This window comes from Rhinatrema bivittatum, chromosome 15 (genome assembly GCF_901001135.1).
Source record: "Rhinatrema bivittatum chromosome 15, aRhiBiv1.1, whole genome shotgun sequence".
Classification (NCBI taxonomy): domain Eukaryota; kingdom Metazoa; phylum Chordata; class Amphibia; order Gymnophiona; family Rhinatrematidae; genus Rhinatrema; species Rhinatrema bivittatum.
Window position 1 is genome coordinate 35216523 of NC_042629.1, and position 22441 is coordinate 35238963.

At 43.4% G+C, this 22441-nt stretch overlaps 1 protein-coding gene and 1 non-coding gene across 2 annotated transcripts in view; both read right to left on the reverse strand.

Moving 5' to 3' along the window:
- Window positions 1–2028: 2028 nt before the first annotated feature.
- TBX19 (T-box transcription factor 19) overlaps window positions 2029–22441 on the reverse strand; it is a 32978-nt gene continuing 12565 nt past the window's right edge. The window contains exons 4-10 of the mRNA XM_029578031.1: window positions 21091–21355; window positions 17438–17572; window positions 12975–13036; window positions 10989–11050; window positions 4637–4813; window positions 4020–4155; window positions 2029–2621 (exon numbers count right to left, since the gene is read on the reverse strand). Coding sequence (XP_029433891.1) covers window positions 2378–2621; window positions 4020–4155; window positions 4637–4813; window positions 10989–11050; window positions 12975–13036; window positions 17438–17572; window positions 21091–21355 — 1081 coding nt within the window. The 3' untranslated portion in view covers window positions 2029–2377. The remainder of the gene's footprint in view (window positions 2622–4019; window positions 4156–4636; window positions 4814–10988; window positions 11051–12974; window positions 13037–17437; window positions 17573–21090; window positions 21356–22441) is intronic.
- Window positions 12694–12775, reverse strand: TRNAS-AGA. Its single transcript has one exon. It is a non-coding gene; the product is annotated as a tRNA-Ser (tRNA).

Genomic DNA, 22441 nt, shown 5'->3' on the forward strand with positions numbered 1-22441 from the left:
ACTTCCTCCCTCCCAAATTCATTGGGCTGTGGTACTTCTCCTACGTTTGAACTGGTGTAGCAGGATAACAAAGGAGGAGACATTTAGTCTCTGTACCTCAAGCTTAAAGACATTAAGAGGCCAGCGGCGGTTTGCCTGTCCCTTCCTTTTCCTCCTCCTCCTTCATTAACCCAAGAAAAGTTTGGAAGGATCCCTTTAAGTGCTTCAAATGACGTGCACATTATCTAAGTTTGACTCGGTGGTTAGTTTTCTTCCACCGCTTTGCCCTAAGAATACTCACTTTTTGCTGGAGCTGCACCATGGTCCTTACCAGCGATGATTTCACCAGAGAAAGGTGGGTTCTCCGTCTCCCTCTGCTGGTAGGGGGCAGTAACCCACGGGTGTGAACTGGTGCAGCAGCATTCAATGAAAGGAAATGATCAGGTAAGGCTCCATTTCTCATTTTGAGATCTGTTAAGGTGATGACGATGGAACCAGCCCTGTGGCATAACGGAGGGAAATCCCTTTCTCTGTGGCACAAGGGGTGGCTTGGGAGGGAAGGGCTGGTGCCACCTTGCATCATTGTAATTGTAAACCAGTCCATACCCTCTGATAGCTCAGTGAAAAACGTAAGCCACTTGGGAAGCTCACGGCCCAGTAGCCTCAGCTCCGCAATGCAATGTGTGCAAGCAGAGCAGGTAGGTCGGAAGCCGAGAAACTAGCTGAACGTGCTTGGCTCCACACATTAATTTCAAAAAGAATTAACATTTCGTATGATCCAGCCCAGCAATGCCCTGATTTAGTTAAGATTCATTTCAGTGAGTTGGACTGAGTATTCTTTTAACTGTTAACTGAATCATTTAATAAAAGGAATCTGGTAAAACTCTTGCTTGAAAAGGTGTGTTTGATTCAAATCTGGTTCTGCCTTCACCTTCCCAGCTCCCAGTGCTTTCCTTTTTCTTCCCACTAACAAACCTATGGTAGGGCCACAGTACTAGGAAAAGAAAGGACATATTCGTAGTAGGTGGATTGTGTATGGAGATGTCTGTCTGCAGCACCACCTCACCCCTTCTAGGGAGAGGGCGATGCATTTAGGAATTATTTCAGTGCCTCTCTTACCCAATTGTACACGACAGCCATGATCCTCCTCAGGGTAGCAGGAACACGTTCAGTAAAAGGTGACTTGTATTTACTGTAATACTGACACATCTACAACACCTTCTCACTAAAGTGAAAGCGACAGTCCTGTGCTAAATACTCAAAACGACCAGATTGTCTTGGCTTTCTTTGCTTCCTCTTTTGATTTTTTTTTTATTCCTAATATATCTTATTGTGCATCCCTATCCAGTGTTTTTTGTTTTGTTTTTTTTTAATCTGTTTCCCAGAATCAATGCTTCAGCTGTTTGTACTGTACATCTATCGTGGTGGTTGCACAGATTTCTAAGGATCATCACCATAGCATTTGATTTACCTAGGACTGCACCTGTAGGAGTGGTGAAGTAGGAGTTGCTTTTGAAAGCTTTAAATACTAAACTCCCTCAAAATAAAGAGGAGAATGAATGGTAGGAAAATATTTTGCATTCACTGCCCACTGAATTATATGTTTTCCATAGCACTGCTACCTTCAAAGCTTTTATCTTGACTTCCAGCCATGCAAAAATTTGCATTGAATGACTGTTTTTTCCAACATGAAGGCTAAATAGATTTAATTGGGTTGAAGACCACTCAAGTCCTGAGCAGCTTGTTAGCCCAGACAGTATGCATGCCTGGCAAGTTATGCCTGCTCCTTGTGAAATCAAGTGGAAGAGTTGCATGGGGATATACGTTTTAATGCAGTTGCTGTAAAAGCCCAGAATGTAAACCATTGCATGCTGCAAGAATAGGATGGGCAGCATGGATGGATTCTTTGTTAAAAAAAAAAAAAAAAAAAATCATATTATAATGAATGCTGCAGCTAGCACGGTCCCTATTTATTGTACCTTTACATATGCTTCTGTGTTGTGGTATCTTGTGGAGGGAGGAGTCTCTTCCCTTTGATTGCAGGGGCATTTCCATTCAAAGAGTGCATATACCCATGTCACCATCATTAGCCACTTCTAAGGGCAGGGCTTTTAGTTCTATGTGAACTGAGTTTACAAGAGCCACAAGACAGGGGCAGACTTTTTAAGTTACAAATTAATGTGAGATTTAATCTGACAAGATAGCCAAGTCGCTCCATCCTTAAGGGTTTGCAAAGACCAAAAAAAAAAGATCACAGTATGAAGTTATTGCTGGAGCTCTTCCCGTAGTAGAATTTCTCGTTTTGGAGCCAGAAGATGCCAGCGCTGGGATGCGTTCCTCCCAATACCTTTGCTCTCTGTGCCTGCAGCATGTTTAGCGGGAGTGCCAGAGGTTCCCATTAGAAGGCATGGGAGGATGATACGGATGTCCAGGTGGAGACGGCTAGCCTGGTGAGAGCTCCTCCGCCTTGGATCTCCATGTTACTGTTCACTGATCCCTGCAGTGGGAGAGAAGCAGATGAGGCCGAGGTGATGGGCAGGGGCGTGCCCCGCTGGAATGGGCTCAGAGGACTGACTGTGTCACTTCCTGGGCTGGCAACATTAATGGCACTGTTACTGACGGTCCATAGGCATGGGTAGTGGCTGAAAAGAATACGTAAAATTATTAGCGTGGTCCTAACCTTCTAAGGTCACACAAAATGCACACATTTGAAATGTATTTCGGGAGACAACATGGTGGCAGAGAAATTACACCTAGGAACCCTTCCCAAGTCTCCGTTGGGAGAGGACTGTTCCCTCTGCTAAAGCATGGGGCTGACTGGAAGGATCTCAGAAGGCCCCCTTTTATCTCTTTTCAGCACTCCCACTTCTGGGACCACTTTACAGACGGCTGGATTATTTTGAAAGGGGAGGGGAGCTTGATTGTGATTTCTGGTCCTTGTCCACTTCTGTGGCTTATGAGCTGAGAGCATGACCCCCCAGATGTAAAAAAAAAAAAAAAGGCCATGACACATCCAAGACCTCCCATCAGATCAGATCAGGTAGCCCAGGGCTTCTCACACGTGACCTGATGACCCCACAGCCAAACCGGTTTTCAGGATAGTCACAATAAGTATGTATGACATCAGTTTGCATATTCTACATCTGTAATATATGCATATTCATCATGGATATCCAGATGGTCAGTAAACTGACTACCAAGTAGCATAGCACTAAGGGGGGGGGGGGGGGGGGGGGGGGGGGTTAGGCATATGTTTGAGAGCAACCTGGAAATATATTTTTTAAGCATGTTTAGAAAAATGTGCCTTTATTTCACAATATTCTAAAAAGAGAACCTAAAATAAAAATTAGGGCTGCCAGCAGGGTCCATGGTTTTAAACTGCTGCATATATAGAAATTCACTCCTGCTTTTCTAGGGGAAATCCAAACTACAAGTCCCTTCATGCAATGGGGCAAAATCAGGACTAGGTTACCCTAATCTGAAAAAACCATGGAGCCAGTTGGCAACCGAAACGGAAAAATCTTACTTTGTATGACATCACAGGGTTCCTAGGTGGCTTCGGGTCAGTAGAGATAGGCTGAGCCATTCCTGGTTTTTGTCCTTTAGACTGGGAGTTGTAGTTCTAGTCTCTTTTTAAAAAAAAAACAAAAAGCACAACTAGCAGTCCCTAGAGGCAATGGGACAAAACCAGGCCTGTTTCAGCCCCTCCCTGAAGGAGTGCAGCTTATGCTAACTCAAGATTTACCTCCTTTCTACCTGAAGAACTGAGCAACACAGCAGAAGGAACAGGGGGGTATCAGTTTCAACGTAACTCCTCTTTTGTAAAAATATTGCAAAATACCCACATACATTCTTACTGAGCAGAAAAGTACACCTGCATATATTACACATGGCAATGGATACACAAAGGGATTGAATTAGCACAAGATTGAAACCCGTGACAGCAGCGCCCCATGGTCAAAATATTTCCAGCCAGACCCCGCCCCCAGCTGCACAGCTGGCATCATGCAGCGGCGTGCACAGAGGGTGGCAGGTCTTACCTGGCAGTGGAGGCAGCTGGCTCAATGGCGTGAGGCACTGAAATAGTGTTTGCAATGGGGGTGGACGGGAGGGAGGCCCAGCTGTCATGTCCTGAGAAAACGTGAAGGTTATTGCTTGGGTTCTCTGCCAGTGTTACTTTGCGGAAACAAAAGATGAACGTTTATGCCTGGTTTTATTACAACATTGTGTAAAATGTACAAGCAAGTGGGACATAGATCCCAGAGAGAGAGAGAAAAAGAACAAAAACCCGCAAAGCCTTTTTTTTCTAGGCAGGTTTGGAACGAGGTTCTCCTTCCTGGAGTCCATGCAAGCGCCAGCTGTGTTCTTTGTGCTTCAGGTGCTGCTCAGTCTGCTGTTTGAAACATGGATGGACAGCTGCATGCACGCAAGGACGGACATGGCTTCCCCATCATGCTTTTTCTTTTTCACTTTCATTACAAATGTATAATAATAGTAAAGTGTGACTAATACAACATTTATCCACCCTCTGGCTGTCTGTCAGCAGTGCTAGACAGAGAGATCAGGTTTCAGCAGGGGTTTTTTTTCTGCTCTCTGCCTATAGCAAACCAGAAGAACCTCTGGGAATGTCACAGGATGGCTGACTCCATGGTCCTACCTGTAGAGTGGGTCCTGTGGAGGCAGGAAGCAGGATAAGGGTTCGTTTGCTGGCCTCGCACGGACGGGTACCGCTCGTAGCTGTGGGGGCTCGGTAGGGTCAGAGCTCCGGTGTACGGATAATTTGTGCCCTCTGAGGTGCAGATCGTGTCTGGATTTGAGATCAGCCAGCCCCCCACTGGGAAAAATAGAGAGAAACATACAAGAAAAAGCACAACACACAGAAATGGGCAAAAACAAATTCAGAGGCAAGTGTGAACCTTCTGAACCAGCTGTACAAACCGTGCCGTGTCTGCAGGCCAGGACTTGAATAGAATTTTAAGTGAAAACAGTTTTTTCTAGTAAATGTATTGCATGCGAAAAGTGCCAGCTTGATCCTGCCTTTACCAGTGCTTTGCCTGTTCTGTGTGTGTATATATATATATATATATATATATATATATATATATAGCAGTGCAAACTCCACACATACACATATGCTCTATTGCTTCTGTGTGGATACGTGGACAACTTAAGTTTCTACTGTGCTGCTATCTACTTGACGCTTTTCATAATCAGGACATTTAGGAGAACAATTTTTTTTTAATTAAGTGAAAAAGAAAAGATATAAAACCGAGTCATATATTCCTAAAGACCTGGAGGCAGGTGGCTACACTGGGCTAGGCAGAGTTGTTTCATCAATCTTTCTCCATGTCATGAGTTGTGATTCTAATCCAGGTTTGTTTAATTTCCATTGTGCAAGACTAGCACAAGATTGTATTGGGATAAAAGTTAAAAAAAAACCAGACTACTAGGGCTGGATCAAAATCTGAAGACATGAACTCCCAATGAAAACTCTATAAGGATGATTTTCAGAAATGTCTGCCTATTCCCATATATGGGCACAAGGAGATCCACTGCAGTATTTTATAATCTGCTCAAAGCTGGTCTGCGTCAAAATACCCCCTTCCCCAACATATGAACATATGTTTCAGAGCAATGAAAGGGTGTGTTTACCTATTTTATAAACATACATATGTACATATTTTTTTATGCATAAAAAATAGAACTTGCATTTGTAAAACCCTAATTTACATGTGGAAGTCAGTATATTTTAAAATATGCACGAATACTGGAATCAACAATTTGCCAATAACTCCACCAGTTCACCCCGTCCATCTCCAGTTCATTGAGACCCTCCACTCCCTCAGTTCACCCAATCCTCCCACCCAACAATTGTATGCAACAGATGAGTCTGATATCAATTGCACTAGATAATTAGTAGGCATAACATGATGCAAATAAATTGCTAAATGTATTCATGTACATCTTATAAAATAGCAATATATACACATACGTTTTGGGCCTGCCCTGGAACAGCTCTAGACAACCCCCTTTTGTTTACACAGGTAAATGTGCGGTGGAACAAAAAATACACATATACTTTTGATGTTTAGAAAATCGTGTATATACAAAAATACAAGCTACTTATGCATGTATATGTCAGTCTTCCACATGTAACCTGTTTGAAAATTGAATTATAGATGCAAAAATCCAAAAACACAAATCCAAATCTTTTTTTGGCTCATTCATTTTGGTCCCATAAAGTCTATGAGAGAAGCAATGCTAGATAGAGCAGAGCCAGTTAGGGATGAGACAAGGCAGGAGAAGGCCCAATCATGTTTCAGCACTTTTCAACCAACCTATCCCAGCTCGCAACTGCATGGATTGACTTCAAAATTTTTTTAGGTGAAAGTGAAACTTTGAGCAGCCAGTGACCATTTTGTTCTCAGTCATTCTCTATTGGATCTCTCAGAAAGAAGGCAGAGAGTTTGAAGCTCTTTGCTTCAAAGTTCCAGAGTTAAAGGAAAGATTAGGAAAAAATGCTTTAGCTTTGGAGAGCAAAAATAAAATAGTAGCATAGTACATGATGGCAAAAAATGACCAATAGGCCTATCCAGTCTGCTCAGATATTCTGATCCACATTGCTATATTCCAGCTGCCAGCCAGATTCATTCAGGGTCTTGCTCCTTTTCTAAGTCAGTTTTTGTTGTCTTCCTCTTTGGTTCTCCACCTTTCAAGCAGTAAAGTATACTCTCTTTCACCAATCAGTCCCCCCATGGGTGAGAGTTCTACCCTTTAGGTCAACAATCCAATTTACTGGAAGGAGAAGCTGTTGAATCGTGTGTAAGACTAGGAGCACTGGAAGCAAGGGCAGTGGAGATACAGCAAAGGAAAGAGAAGGTTTCCCACACAGTGCTGTCAGCAGGAACATCCTGAAAGTTACTAGATCCTGCTTCATCTTTAATCACTGTTCCCTCTCCCACCAACAAAATGGTCTTTTTTGCCACATGTTACAGCTTCAGTTGTTGACAACAGAGATCAAGAAAAGGAGACCCCTGCAAAAATTGCAATCACATAATACCTTGGAAAGCCCATTAACTGACTGGCATACTGAGCCACAAGGTTGCGGTCTAGCTGGACTTTGCCAAGATTGCCCAGCATTTCTTTTTCTACCCACCAATTAGCATGCCTAGTGAACAGGTACTCTCAATGACAGGGGATATCCTGCATCCACATCATTCATGGCTGGCACCAGAGTTGGTGGATACGTTGGAATTTCTTATGACAAACCTCCCTCTACTGAGTTTTCTGGAATTTCCATGTGAATGGCAAGAGGACTGAGTGCACAGCTGCACCAAACCAATGCTCATATTTTTGGCCTCGGCATCTTGCTGCCAATTGCTTCTCTTGCTGTTGCTGCCTGAACTGCTTCTCAACCTGCCTCTTTCTGGAAGCCTCAGGATATTACTGCCTCTCTTGCTTCTTCTGCCTGGCCTGCTTCACTGTCTTGCTGCTTCCTTGTTTTAGTACCCTGCTGTTGTTGCCCGATTACTTGATGCTTAACCCCCCACTCTGTATCTTATTTAATATTTTTTTAGCCTGCACCTTCCCAAGCCTGTCCAGAGCAGCTTACAATAAAACACTTATAACATCACAATAATATATACAATTAATACATGGAAACAATAAAACACAGCAAAAATCAAATTACATAAAAACATCCTTAAAAACAATGCCTTTAATTTTCTCCTAAAGACCCTAATATGAGGTTCCCTCCGTAACTTTATTGGCATAACTTTCCCCAAGTAGGGGCCCAATAGGAAAGAGTCCGAGAGCTGTAACCTGTAATTCCTTATTGTAGAAACAACAGGCAATCCTGCATCCCCTGATCTCACTGTCCTGGAAGGCACATATTCTTTTATCACTTTCCTTAAAACACAGGGCTTATCCACAAATAGTATTTTGTGAACCACTGCATGCATTTTAAACTAATCCAGCAAAAAGAGAGACAAACTGGTTGCAAAATATAAATACAAACAAAAGAAAGAATGCACCCAAAATTTAACTTTAAATTTTAAATCACTTGTTTAATTTGGAGGGGAAAAAACCTCAGATGCACATTCTAGGCAACACATGCCTTTGATATGAAAGACAAAAGCACCATCATTAGTGAAAAAAACCTTTCTGAGCTTGAAGATAACCATTAAATGTTCATTTTTTTTTATATTGTTTTTTTTGTAAATTTGTGTATTGTGGAAGATTTATTTGTCTTGTGAATTAGACTTGGTGGTAATCCCAAAACTATTAAATCACTACAAAAACTTGTTTTAAAAAGAGAAACTTCCTCGCAACTTATCTCAAATGTAGCAGTAGCCTGCATTCAAAGAATCCATCAATCCGACGCTGTCAGCGTTTCGCCCCACAATGGCTGGGGCAGGGCTGAATTTTAGCATTGCGTGAGGACATATTTTTCTGATTTTTTTTTCTAAAGGTCATGCTTTAAAACTCAATGGATAACATTTTTTTCTAAGCATGGATTAATTTGATTAAGTCACGTGTGTGATTAGCTAAGAACATGTATCTCAGAGCATAATAGTCTTTTATATATATACCCATTCAGAAGCTCCTTCTGTGGTGCATTTGGTAGATGTGTCTAAAAGTAATTTTTTTTATTTAAAGAATCATGTTGTGAGATTAATAATATCCTCATACATTTAATGTGAATCAGCATTCAAAATTCCAAGGGAAATTGTTTTAAATACCAGCAGAAAAAAAATATTGCCTAGACCAAGTCTTCTTTGAAAACTCAAACAGAGCATGTATTAAACAGAGAGAGGAATAGAGATTCTTGTAAGGCTGGTGAGTTTGGTTTTGCCTTTTCTTCCTCAGTTTAAGTAATAAGGAAAACTCTCACAACCATTCTTTTATTTTTAATAGAATTGCCAAATGTTTTGATATATCATCCCTGACGCAGCTATAGTGGGGCAAATCACTGACAGCACTCTAAATTTATAGAAACCACTTTTAAGCAGACGAAACAACTGTAGCTTCATTGTTAAACCCAAATCGAATATTATGCTCAAATTTCATGCTTCAACACCTACTAGAATCCAAATATTGCAATGTTTCCTGCTCTAAATTTCATCCAACCTATAATAGGGTGGCCTTTGCCACATTCAGCATCAAATCATTAGGATAATAACCAATCATTAATAGTGTTCATATGGCCTGAAATAATACTTCTGGAAGACTTCATTCTTTTCACAAGGAATAAAAAACTGAATGTCATCAGCATACATTAAAAACTTTGTCTCCAGTATTATTCAATGTTCATTTGTGGCCACTGTGCACAGTTTTTAATTTCTTGGAGCCAAAGAGGATCATGTAAAACAGACCTCCATTAAAAATGTTTACCTTTGAATTCCACACATTGTGTCCAAACCTCTGGAGGGCAAGCCCTCCTATTCCTTTCTCTGCTAGATGTGCTAAGTTTTGCATGATTTATAGTATCAAAGGTGGATGCTAAATCCAATTATACCAAAATTCTCAAATGGCCTTGGTCTAGCTCACCATAGATCATGTCTAGCAGAGACAGCAGGATGGTCTCCAATCCATGATTCTTCCTAAACCCTTAAAGGTAGATTTTAAAAGGAGCACGTGTGCTTCCATGTGCATGCGGTTCCCGGCATGCTCACATGGACGCAGCTTTTTTATAACATGCACGCGTAGGGGGTGGGGATTTTAGAAAAATATGTATGGCGATGCAAGTAGGGCTTCCCCAGTTCCCTCCCAGTCCACTCCAATTAAGGAGTGGACTGGGAATGAACTTCCCTATACCCCTACCTAACCTTCCTACCTTTTCCCCTCTCCTCCCTGACTTCTAACCCTTTCCTAGCTATAATAATTTTTTCTGTTTTTTACCTTACTGCTCCTTTGCAGCAGCATTAGACACCGCACGTCGGCTGGCTGCTGGTGCATGCTTCCCTGGGTCAGTGGCTAATGGCGCTGTCCTGGCCCACCCCGCCCAGGCCACGCCCCCCCAGGCCGCCCCTTTCAGCGAGCCTGGCACTTGTGCACGTATCAGGGGTTACGCACATGGCTGAGCCCATTGTAAAATGCACACAGCGTGCACGAGGTCCGGCCTTGCGCGTAACCCCCGAAACGTATGTGCGTTCAGCTTTTAAAATCTGGCCTATACTGTTCAGCTGCCATTACAAAATGTTCATCAAGAAAATCATTTAGCTGGAGAAGAGCACATTTTTCTAAAACCTTCCCTAATCTTGGGAGGTTTGATATGGACCAGTAGTTCAAAACTGTCTATTGATAGATGTGGATTTTTTTTTTTTTTAATTGGCCACATTGTAGCCAGGGACGACTCCCGGCGATAGCGATATGTTAACCATCCACTCTCTGCGCTTGCTGCCATAGCTGCCACTCTTTGTCTCCGATTGCTCATGTCACTGTTGGTGCCTTGGGGTGTTTATAGCGCGATTGGATGGTTTTGCCCTTTTTTTGCTCCTTTAGGGTATTCATGCCTTTTTGTTTTGTGCCATTGTGCCCCTCTTATTGTGGTTTGGGCTGTTCCCACACTGCTGGTGCTCTTTGCCCCTCCTCGGGCCCCATGGGATGTTTCCTACCATTCTTGGTGTCTTGGAGTGCAGTTGTTTCTGCTGCTGATGCCTGCCAGCAAGTTTCATAACCCCAAAGTTAGAGTCAAGAATAGGATGAATTGCTTCCCCCACTGACTTTAATGAAAACAAATTAAATGAAGGGGTTGAATGACCTTCTGATCCGAAACACATGAACCGAATGAAGTAGGAACGCAAACAAAAAATCCAAAACGAACATTTTTTCTGTGCATCCCCCCAAGTTTTCAGGATATTGTACTGTATACATTGCGTGTATATGTGTGGGTTATCACTATTTATGTACAAGACCTTGTAATGCTGTTCAGGCACTGGTTTCATTATTAGTCTCATCCGTAACTAAGCTCCTGTTTAAAACTATGGTAGAACATATGTCTTCCTTACAGTGGGAAAATGCCATGTGCTGAGCATCTGGGATAGTTTCCTGAATATCCTTAGGATGGTTCCTGGAAAACAAAACATAGGATGGTTATGGATGATTGAGATAATATTTCACCCATTGGTTACTGGAGATTGGAAGACTTGAGGAACTGGCACAGGCATACAAAGCCTTGAAAGGTTCAGAGGATAAGTTCTGCGTTCCAGTGACCTTCAACTCTAGGTCATTCTAGACTGGATAGCTTAGGAAATACAGATACAAAAACCTTTCACCTCTCACTCATACTTCAGAGGACTAGCCCACCGGTATAGAGCCTTTCACCCCTAGATCATCAGAGATTGAAGGGCTCAGGACAGACACAGTCATAAATGTAAGTCCGCAACGCATATGTTGGGTTTTATGCAACTGAATAAAGAGAAGTGTTATTCTTAGTGTAGGCTCTTGGAAGCAGCTCATTCACAATCTACCTCTACGTATGCATTATTTATGTGTTCAATGTTTTTTTTTCTCCTTCTATTTAATCTTCCTTTTGCCTACTCTTAGGAAAAAGGCAGAATATCACATGTTTATAAATAAATAAATTGCATGACTAAGGTCAAGCTGACAATTACTGCTACATTTTATCTCCTTGGCAAGCTTAACTTAAAGGTCATGGGGTGAATGGCTATTAAAAGAGAATTATTTTTCATTTCCTACCACTGATGAACATAATCAAAGGTAGCATGAGAGAATCTTGCCCATGCTTTAGCAGGAGATAATCAGGGTGGAAATGTAAACAACATCACATTTTTGGGTACATATCTCAACTGGCCCTCATTGCAAACATAACTCTCTCATAGAATGAACCACTCTTGTTACAAAGTCTTCCTTCTCCAGAGACTACACTGGCATCCCCCTCCTAACCATATCATTCTTTTCCATAGATTTCTGTGGTATCCCTGGCCTTATGATATTCATCACTGTATCACCCACCTATAACAAAGTCATTTGCCTCCATAGATTACAAGGGCACCCCTCTGCTTATAATATCATTCATCCCCATAGAATGGCCTCACTCCATTTACCATGGCATCCACCTCCTAACCACATCATTCACCTCCATAGATTGCAATGGCATCCACCTCCTAACCACATCATTCACCTCCACAGACTGCAATGGCATCCACTTCCTAACCACATCATTCACCTCCACAGACTGCAATGGCATCCACTTCCTAACCACATCGTTCACCTCCACAGACTGCAATGGCATCCCTCTCCTAACCACATCATTCACCTCCACAGACTGCAATGGCATCCACCTCCTAACCACGTCATTCACCTCCATAGACTGTAATGGCAATATCATCTTGAATATTACATCATAACTCTAATTAATTAATAACTTAGTAATTTAAAGGGCATTTTTCATTTAACTGTAGAGTAGCAAGAGCCATAAGAACATAAGAAATTGCCATGCTGGGTCAGACCAAGGGTCCATCAAGCCCAGCATCCTGTTTCCAACAGAGGCCAAACCAGGCCACAAGAACCTGGCAATTACCCAAACACCAAGAAGATCCCATGCTACTGATGCAATTAATAGCAGTGGCTATTCCCTAAGTAAACTTGATTAATAGCTGTTAATTGACTTCTCCTCCAATAATTTATCCAAACCTTTTTTGAACCCAGCTACATTAACTGTACTAACCACATCAAACAAACTCCCCCAGCCGTAGTCAGCAGCATGTGAACCTGCGTAGGGCAACCCCAATGGATTTCTAATCCATCGCCTTAACCACTCGGCCATGACTACATTCTACGGCCATAGTTACGATTCTACCTGCGCTACTTTAGCAAATTTTCAAAAGTTAAACTACACTTCACTAACAATTATGTGAGTACAAAATGAACTGAGTCCTCTGCCTCTGCTGAATCTATAGATAGGGTTAGGCAGGGGAAACTCTGAGTGTACATGTGAATATTCAATCAATGGAGAGCAAACTTTGACTCACCTCTCCTTGGCATCCAAGAAAGCTTTGGCAAATGGGTTATGCTTGATTTTAAGAGCGGTGATCTAGAATTTAGAAACATTAAGTGCGTCATTGAAGGATAGTACCATATGCCAGTGACTTTCACACACTGTATTACCACAATGCTGCCAAGTGACCCAGTTCAAAGAGGGAGATTTCAGGCCAGACCCGGATTTCTGACAACAGCTATCCTAATGCACTTGCAGCGTGGATTTGAAATGCATTAGGATGTAAGTTCCAAAACCCAAAACTGGCTGAAAGTCTTCCTCCTTGAACCGGCAGCTCGCTTGTAAATACATCTGCATCTGTAGGTGTGGGAACATGTATATATTTATTTTTTTATTAAAGAAGTATTCTGTGTCAGCTGAAAATGTCTCCAGACTGTGACACCATCAAACAATATGGCTCATGTTCTCTTTTAAAAAATCCACTAACTCAGTGGCTGTACTGGGCGTTGCCATGCAGCAGATCAGGGTTTGATTCTCAGGCCCAACTTCTACTCTGCGGAGGGCAGGGGATGCTGCGGAGGGCAGGGGATGCCGGCCATGGTGCAACAGTGGCATCTAGTGGTCAGGACTCAGAGTGAGTGGGTACCAAGCTTTCACAGTGATCTGCTGTCTGTGGCATCTGGCAGAGGACCCCGTCTATGATGGTTGCGTCAGATAGGAGGATGGGGGTGGGTTAAAAACATGGAAAAATCCCCCCCCCCCCACCTCAGGTATTGGCAAATGAATGCTCCCAGCACTGTAGCACCTGTAAAAGCCATGTTGCAGCTATGGACCCCTGGATCGAGGAGGAATTTGTGCTGCCTGCGGGGAGAGCCCCACAGGTCCCCAACATCAGCAGGCGGAGCTGGCGGAAGCAGAGGCTCAACTGGAGCTTCACCAACACTAGCCCACGTTCCCCTTAGGTGGAGCCCTCGGATGCTGGGGCCGGCTGGTCTTAGGTGGGGGCCTCTGCAGTGGTGGAAGAGCAGGCAGGCAGGAAACGCTGCAGGCCAGAGGTCTGCAGAAGGACTGACTGGGGCTGAGTGGAGATTAAGGCAAGCAGAGCACAGCAACGTCGGTGTCCAGGCCATGGTCGGAGGCAGGTGGTGAGAAGCAATATCGGGGTCCAGTCCAGAGTCAAAGCCAGAACATCAATCCACAAGGAAGACGAGGACCACAGGGACATGAGAAGACGCTGAAGATAAATGGGAGGAAATGACCCCAGACGAGGGAATCCAGGAACAACCAGATGAAGGGATCCATGGACAGAAGACACAGAGATGGGAACCACAGCAAGTCAGGAACCAAGACAGGAATGCAGGCAATACTCTGCTTCTAGAGGAGTCGACCCATTGCCAAGCTGTCTGTGAAGTGCAGGAGGGAGCCTTAAATACTGCTCCACCTGTGATGTCATCAGGATGCGCCCTTGCTGGATTCCTGCCGCTGGCCCTTTAAGAGAAGGGCTGTCAGTGTGCGCATGCCCCTAAGGAAGCAAGGCCGAGCACGGTGGCGTCCAGCCGCAACTGCAGAGGCCGGGCTGCGGTGTGAATGGGAAGGCTGGAGCCGGCCCTGGCAGAGGTAAGAGCAGCGGGGAACCCACGGATCGCTGAGCGCAACAAGACAGATCTGACTGAACTGGAAGCCTCAAAGGAAACAAGAGGAAACTGCCAACCCCCCCCCCCCCCCAAAAAAAAAAAACAACAACAACAAGTGGAAAAAAAATTCCAATTACAAAGTCTTGTGCTAGAAATCAGAGACAGCGGACATCCAGGTGCCCAATCATTAACCATCCAGCCTCACAGTTGTGCTCCCATTAGTCGATCTTCCTTTCCATAAAAGAAAGAGAAACTGGGGAAAACCCCTGTGGATTTTTTTTTCCCCTGTTGGTAGTTTAGCCTGACATTTTCATTCAGCGTGTCATCATTTCTAGATACTTTTCTATTACTACTGCTACTTATAATTTCTGTAGTGCTACAAGGCATGCGTAGCACTGTGCAGAGACGTGCAAGAGGAAGATGCTGCTCCCAGGAGCTTGCGTCTAACTCAAGATACCCAGACAAGACAAAACAATTTCTGGGTATCACTTAAGTATTACAGTAAAAACACATTTAATGAGAGGGCGAAGATCAGGAAGAGTCGAGTGTGTGTGTGTGTGTGTGTGTGTGGGGGGGGGGGGGGGGGTGTTTAAAAGCAATCCCGAAAGCGGGCGAGGTCTTTACGCAGGGCCTGAACACTGCCAGAGATGGAGCAGGAAGGCTGCAATCAGGGGAGGAAAAAAAAAATTCATGAATGACACTGAGGCCCTCTGACTGGGGAGAAGGTCACAAGCTGCGATGTAAGTTTGGCCTGTTGGTCTTTGCGGATTATACCAGTACACGACTGCTGCAGGAGTCCTCCCCGTGCCCTTCTGCAAGTGAATTTTAAAACTCGTTCATTAGCAGATACAGGAGCAACAGGAGAGGGGGGAGGAGGCCAAAGGTCACTATGGAAAACAAACAAAGAAAAAGTGTATTCTGCTCTCCTATGAAGACATTTACACAAACAAATGAGAGACAAGAACTGGTTTTATTTTAAAGCACAGAACCGCAGACATTAACCGTGCTAGGAGCTTTCATTCCAGGGGATTTAGGTGCCCGAGGAAAATCTTAGAGCCGCCTCCCCCCACTCCACCCCATACACAACCTATAAATGATGCATTTATAACCGATTTTACACTAAAACAGGACATTCAAATATCACTTACAACATATATGTTATATTTATAGGCACAGGATGCCAGCCAGAAAACCCTGCAAAAAAGATGTTCGTAACTCATCTGGTATTAGAGCTATCGTTAACACATCTTGGATGTGGCTTGGCATACAGAAAACTATGAAAAAACCTTCCATACCAGCACTCAAATAATAACAGCCCTACCTATGAAAAGGCAACACTGCAAATAATACACCAGGCCCTAAAACACCAATACTCCTCCTATTAGGAAAAGCCAAGCTAGTATAGATCCCTTCACAGAAACTACATGCTAACAGAATACCTCACCTCAGTTACCTGGGCAGAACACAGACAGACCCTCAAATATAGCATAGAGAGACCACAAAGCATAAATAGAAACATGCAAACAAAAACTGAACTGGAAACCGCAACAAACCAGACACGTATGCAGTGCAACAATGGAAAAACATTGCCATTCCTCATAAAATATCATACAATAAAGTCATGAAATATAAATCATCAGTAACAGTAAAACATACTAATGAAAAGCATTATTTCAAAACTACTGACAATAAAATAACATCCAACAATTAAAAATTTGTATAAAAGTAAAAAAAAACTTTCCAAACACCACAAAATATTTCAAAACAGCAGAGATCGTATTCGAAAAATCTATTCTTACTACCTTTGATCCAATAATTTGAAGAGATCTGGAGGACAATTTTGGATTATATATGAATTATTGGCGGGGAGGAACAGGGTGAAATTATTGGTACATAGGGAATAAAAATGGAGTTTTTGAATGCGATCTCTCCACCCTGGTGATTTAAAGTCAGGTATAGAGTGAGGCTTATTTCTTCAATCTATTCTTTCAATTATGTTTCCTAAGCCTTTTAATTTATTTTTTCAGTGACTCTGCTAACATGAGAGTTAAAAGTTTTGGGTGGACCAAATATAATATGATGGATGTTTTTTTCAAAGAAAAAAAAAGGGGGTGAGGTGAGGTATGTCTCCCTAATCAAATGCTTTTTTCTTTAATGAAATGTTTGCACTTTAACATTGATCACCATTGCATTATGGGTATATATAAACGTCATGCTGCTTTTGATATACGAGTGAATGCCAACAATACACAGTAAATAAAATGAACTTCAGGATTTCTGCTAACTTGATGATATAATGCACCTTTGGATATGGAAATGGTCCGTACAATCTTCCACATCTGTGCCTTTCAGATGATTTCATGAAAAGAAAAATGCAGCAGTTTTTCCTTTTGATAAAGCAAAAAAAATGAGCCCCTGATGCAGTGCAATGCAACAAAATGTGAGATCATGACAGGTTGGCGCTAAGCTAAAGGGACATCTCAAAAATCTCTTATATTTTATTTGAAACAAAAAAATGCTAACAAGTGATATTGGAACCAATATTTATATGTGATCCTTAGCCTCTGAAAGATAAGTAAGATCCCACATATACAAGGGTGGTATGATGGCCCTTTCTTAAATTCATAAACACTACTAACATTGCAAGAACTGTCTTTCATCATAGGTGAATTAAGCATGACGGGGTGCTGCTGTTGGGATTTTGGAATTATTTGCATTCAAACAATTCACGACCTGCTGACACACTAATCCCATCCAGTACAAGCAGACTGGACCATGTCCTCTGGCAGGTGCGAAATGATACGAGACATCTTGAGGCTCCTGTGTTGGTTAATGTAATGATAATACCAGGCACACCACCTACCTCCTCATTTTGATAGGCGGTCACAGCTATGAACTGCGTTTCAGGGAAGGAGCAGTTGAGAACCATCCTGTGCAGTCCACCCACTCGAACAATGTGAATCTGGGGCTCATACTTGTGCAAAGAATTTAGCATGATCTGTGGGAAAAGAGAGAATCCATCATCACACAAGACCCAGCAGCCTTGAGAAAAGCACAACAGTAGGAGGTCTGGGAGCCATTAAAAGTTCTCAGTGTGATGACTTCAGGTAGCTCTGTTTGAAACACTTATTAAGATTATACTAGAATTTACATAAGCACATGCCATGCTGGGTCAGACCAAGGGTCCATCAAGCCCAGCATCCTGTTTCCAACAGTGGCCAATCTAGGCCATAAGAACCTGGCAAGTACCCAAAAACTAAGTCTATTCCATGTTACTGTTGCTAGTAATAGCAGTGGCTATTTTCTAAGTCAACTTGATTAATAGCAGGTAATGGACTTCTCCTCCAAGAACTTATCCAATCCCTTTTTAAACACAGCTATACTAACTGCACTAACCACATCCTCTGGCAACAAATTCCAGAGTTTAATTGTGCGTTGAGTGAAAAAGAACTTTCTCCAATTAGTTTTAAATGTGCCCCATGCTAACTTCATGGAGTGCCCCCTAGTCTTTCTACTATCCGAAAGAGTAAATAACCGATTCACATCTACCCGTTCTAGACCTCTCATGATTTTAAACACCTCTATCATATCCCCCCTCAGTCATCTCTTCTCCAAGCTGAAAAGTCCTAACCTCTTTAGTCTTTCCTCATAGGGGAGTTGTTCCATTCCCCTTATCATTTTGGTAGCCCTTCTCTGTACCTTCTCCATCGCAATAATTTCTTTTTTGAGATGCAGCGAATAGAACTGTACACAGTATTCAAGGTGCGGTCTCACCATAGAGCGATACAGAGGCATTATGACATTTTCCGTTTTATTCACCATTCCCTTCCTAATAATTCCCAACATTCTGTTTGCTTTTTTGACTGCCACAGCACACTGAACCGACGATTTCAATATATCATCTACTATGACGCCTAGATCTCTTTCTTGGGTGGTAGCACCTAATATGGAACCTAACATTGTGTAAATATAGCATGGGTTATTTTTCCCTATATGCATCACCTTGCACTTATCCATATTAAATTTCATTTGCCATTTGGATGCCCAATTTTCCAGTCTCACAAGGTCTTCCTGCAATTTATCACAAACTACTTGTGATTTAACTACTCTGAACAATTTTGTATCATCTGCAAATTTGATTATCTCACTCGTCGTGTTTCTTTCCAGATCATTTAGAAATATATTGAAAAGTAAGGGTCCCAATACAGATCCCTGAGGCACTCCACTGTCCACTCCCTTCCACTGAGAAAATTGTCCATTTAATCCTACTCTCTGTTTCCTGTCTTTTAGCCAGGAGCCCTGGAGCCGTTTGGCTTGAATGACAAAATAGAGTGGCAATTGCTCATTTAAAATCCTGTCTTTTTTAAAGTATCCACGTGATCATTTCAGCAACAATTGCACAGTGGACAGTGAGCACTACAAAAGTTTGCATTCCAACACTGGGGTACCTAATGATTTTTAAAGCCTACACATAGGCTTCACAGTCACGATAGCTGTATTTTTTTACAGCATCGTATGAAGGTACACTCAGATTATTGACATCCATATAACAGGTCTCTTTTTGAATTCATAATTTTTTCATGTTATATTGTTTGGGTTTATAAATTTAGAATGTTATATCTCAAGCATGCCAATGTAAAAGTGTGGCAGCTTATACACCAACAGTGAAATCTGTACCACAACATGTGCGCAGGCGTGCACATGTTATAAAATCAGGGATCGGCGCGCGCAAGGGGATGCACAATTGTGCACCATGCGCGCGCCGATCCTGCTCAGAGCTGCGCTGCCTTCCCCTGTTCCCTAACCCCCCCACCCCACCTTCCCTTCCCTCCCCCACCCTTTCCCCCCTACCTTTTTTGTCTTTTTTGTTTCAAAACTTACTTCAGCCCTGGGGCTGAAGAAAGTTGCGCGCGCCTGCCGACTACCGGCACACGATCCCTGGCACAGCGGCAAATAACTGCTGTGCCTGGAGCCTCTGACTTTGCCCCCGCCACTTTAGTAAAGCCCCCGGGACTTACACGCGTCCCGGGGTTTTACGCACGTCACCGGGCCTTTTGAAAATAGGCCTGGCGCATGTAACCTTTTTAAAAATCCGGCCCTTATTTATTATTTTCAGTTCCATCAAAGATTCCTAAGTGTCCAATAAGTTTGAAGGAGTTTTATTTTTCTAATCAAACACATTTGGGATTGTGATCCAAAAGGTGACAAACCCCTGAGTATACCTGAGTCGCCCTCTGCACTCTGATTGCAATCCTTCAGCCATCTCTAATGCACACGCCCCTGCGGATCCGCTTCCTCCATGTTTTCCCTTCTCCCTAAACAGGATGCTTGGGTGAGAAGATCCTCTGAGGTTTGGAGCAAAGTCTCCTCAGACTGACCCTTTCAATACTGCTCTAACTCCAGCAGGGGTCACTGTGACAGTCACCACCCCTCCTTTCACAGTGCTCAAGTACATTGTCTCTATGACACTTGTGCCTCCCACTGGGTAGGTCTTCAACAGGACTCTTTTCTGATTATAGTTTGGGGGAGTTTGTGTTTTCTTCCCTTATTTTCTTCCTCTAATGCTCCCTTCTATGTTATGGCATGGGGAGGCAGCTTAGGGTACCCTCATTGGCCTAAGGCCCTCGCTGTAACCTCAGCACCACTCCATGGCCAGCAAGGGGGGGCGCATTAAAAACAGTGGCATCCATTTTTCCACCTGCCCTCCTGTACACCCAGGCCTTACCAATTCGTACAGTCAAGAGAACCGAATTTGGATCTCCCATTCCTCGGCAGACAGTGATAGTCGTATGGCCTGAGAGCTTTCCTGGGAACCTTTAACATGTCCGAAGAGCAGCACCTATTTTATCTGGAAAAAATGATTAACTTCACCCAGCACAAAGAGATTTTGGTCAGAATCACTGCTGGGTGTACAATTTTCAACTCCTTAATACATCTAAAAAAAAAATAAAAAAAAATGTCCACTTCTCTTTTTTTTTTACAAGCTTGGAGCTTCAGAGAGAAGGTCATTACTGTACCTGCTTTTTCCCCCCAAGCCAATTCAAACCAATATTGATAATTATCATAATTCAAAACTAAACACAGCAATTATTTCATTAAGGGCCGGCTTTCACTCAGGCATTATACGCTTGCCAACATCCCACTTACGCCAAGCAATACAGGGACTAAAAAAAAACAGAGCAAATACCTACAAACAATTTTCCTCTGAAGCCCCTATGAACAAAAAAAAAAACCCACACAACACAAGACTACTGAAAGGATCCTCGTGATTAAGTAAAACAGGCTACGCTGTTGTTGGTTTTTGTTTGGTTTTTTTTTTAACGTCAGGAAGCCCATTATAAATGTAAAAGTGGCAATTAAGAGCTGTTTATTCCTGTTTACATTTGGTCTTTGGAGAATAATTGGCTGCAGTGGGTGAAGAGGGCTTGGTAAGATTACTTTAATTGCATAAATGGACACTTGATATTTCTCTGAATCGCCCGGCGCCGTGCAGTAGGAAAGAGAGGGTTCCCAGACCTGCCCGCCTCCGTTCAGCTTGTTGGTGAGTTTGACTTTGCTGAAGGAGATGGGGGCCTTCATCCAGTGGGCCCCGAAGTTGGGCGAGTCCGGGTGGATGTAGACGCAGCCGGGGCTGGGAGGCTCCGGTTTCCCGGCCGGGGCCCATTCTCCGTTCACGTACTTCCAGCGGTGGCCGTCGGCGGGGGCGAAGTCCAGGAGGAAGGAGTACATGGCGTTGGGATCCAGGCCGGAGACGCTGATTTTTAAGACTGGGAACATGCGCCTGTGGTAAAGGGGGCGAGAACAGAAGAGAGATGGAGAAAGCGGTCAATGAAATCTACATCAGGGGGGGGGGGGGCGCGGGGCGGCCGCGATTGCGCAGGGCTGACCTAGTCCTGGCTTTACCTCCTCTCCGTCCGATCTCCCTATGAAAAACAGGACTACGAGTCCAGAGGTGCAGGGAGGTAAAGCCAGCTTGTCCCTTATCTGGATAACCCTAGTGACCCGGCCTCCGTTTCTCCGAGGCTCAGGGCCCTGGAAGGTCTGTTTCCATATTAGACTCGCTCCAAACAAAGCTTCGTCTCTAAATTCCATTAAATAGCACAGAAGGTAGTGCCTCCCACCCCAGCCCAGCCCCTCTTACCAGTGCCTAAACATTCCCTGACCTCAGCTGGGTTGTTAGGCAACTGAGGCCTGGTAAATGGAGAAACGGAGGTTCGAATGGCTCGTCCGTCCGTCCAGGATCCCGCAGAGAGATGCAGAACCCAGGAGCTGCTGCCTCTTAAACCCCCCCTGAACACCAGCCTCTAAATCGCACGCCCTTTATCTTGCCGAGAAAATGACTGTGAAATTAATATCGATTAACCTGCAGAGGAAACCAGGCTGCCTCGCTATCTGCTGTGAAGGCAGCATGCCTTAGAGCAAATAAATAATTTCATGTAAACTCAGGAAGGCCTCTTTAACATGCACTTCTGGAGTTCAAAATCACTATGTAAAAATGCAAATCTTCACATTTATTTACTTGATTTATATTCTGCTTTTTGATGCTTCAGCGTGGACCACATTCAGAAACTGCAGGTATTTCCCTAAGCGCAGAGGGCTTACAATGAAGGCCGATGCAGAAAGGCGCGTTCAGCCGAACGGGCCTTTCTGTGCGCATCTCAATGTGCATTTTCTGCATGCAAAAAACGTACTGCCGATGCAGCAAGGAGTTCTGCGCGCAGAAAATGCGCGTCCCTAAATGGCAGCACTGCTTAGCGCCCTCACATGGAAATCCCATGAAAATGAGGGCATTAGGCAGGAGTCACCGATGTAGAGCGACTGCATCTGGCCAGCGCACTTTTTTTTTTTTTTAATTAACTCCCAATGT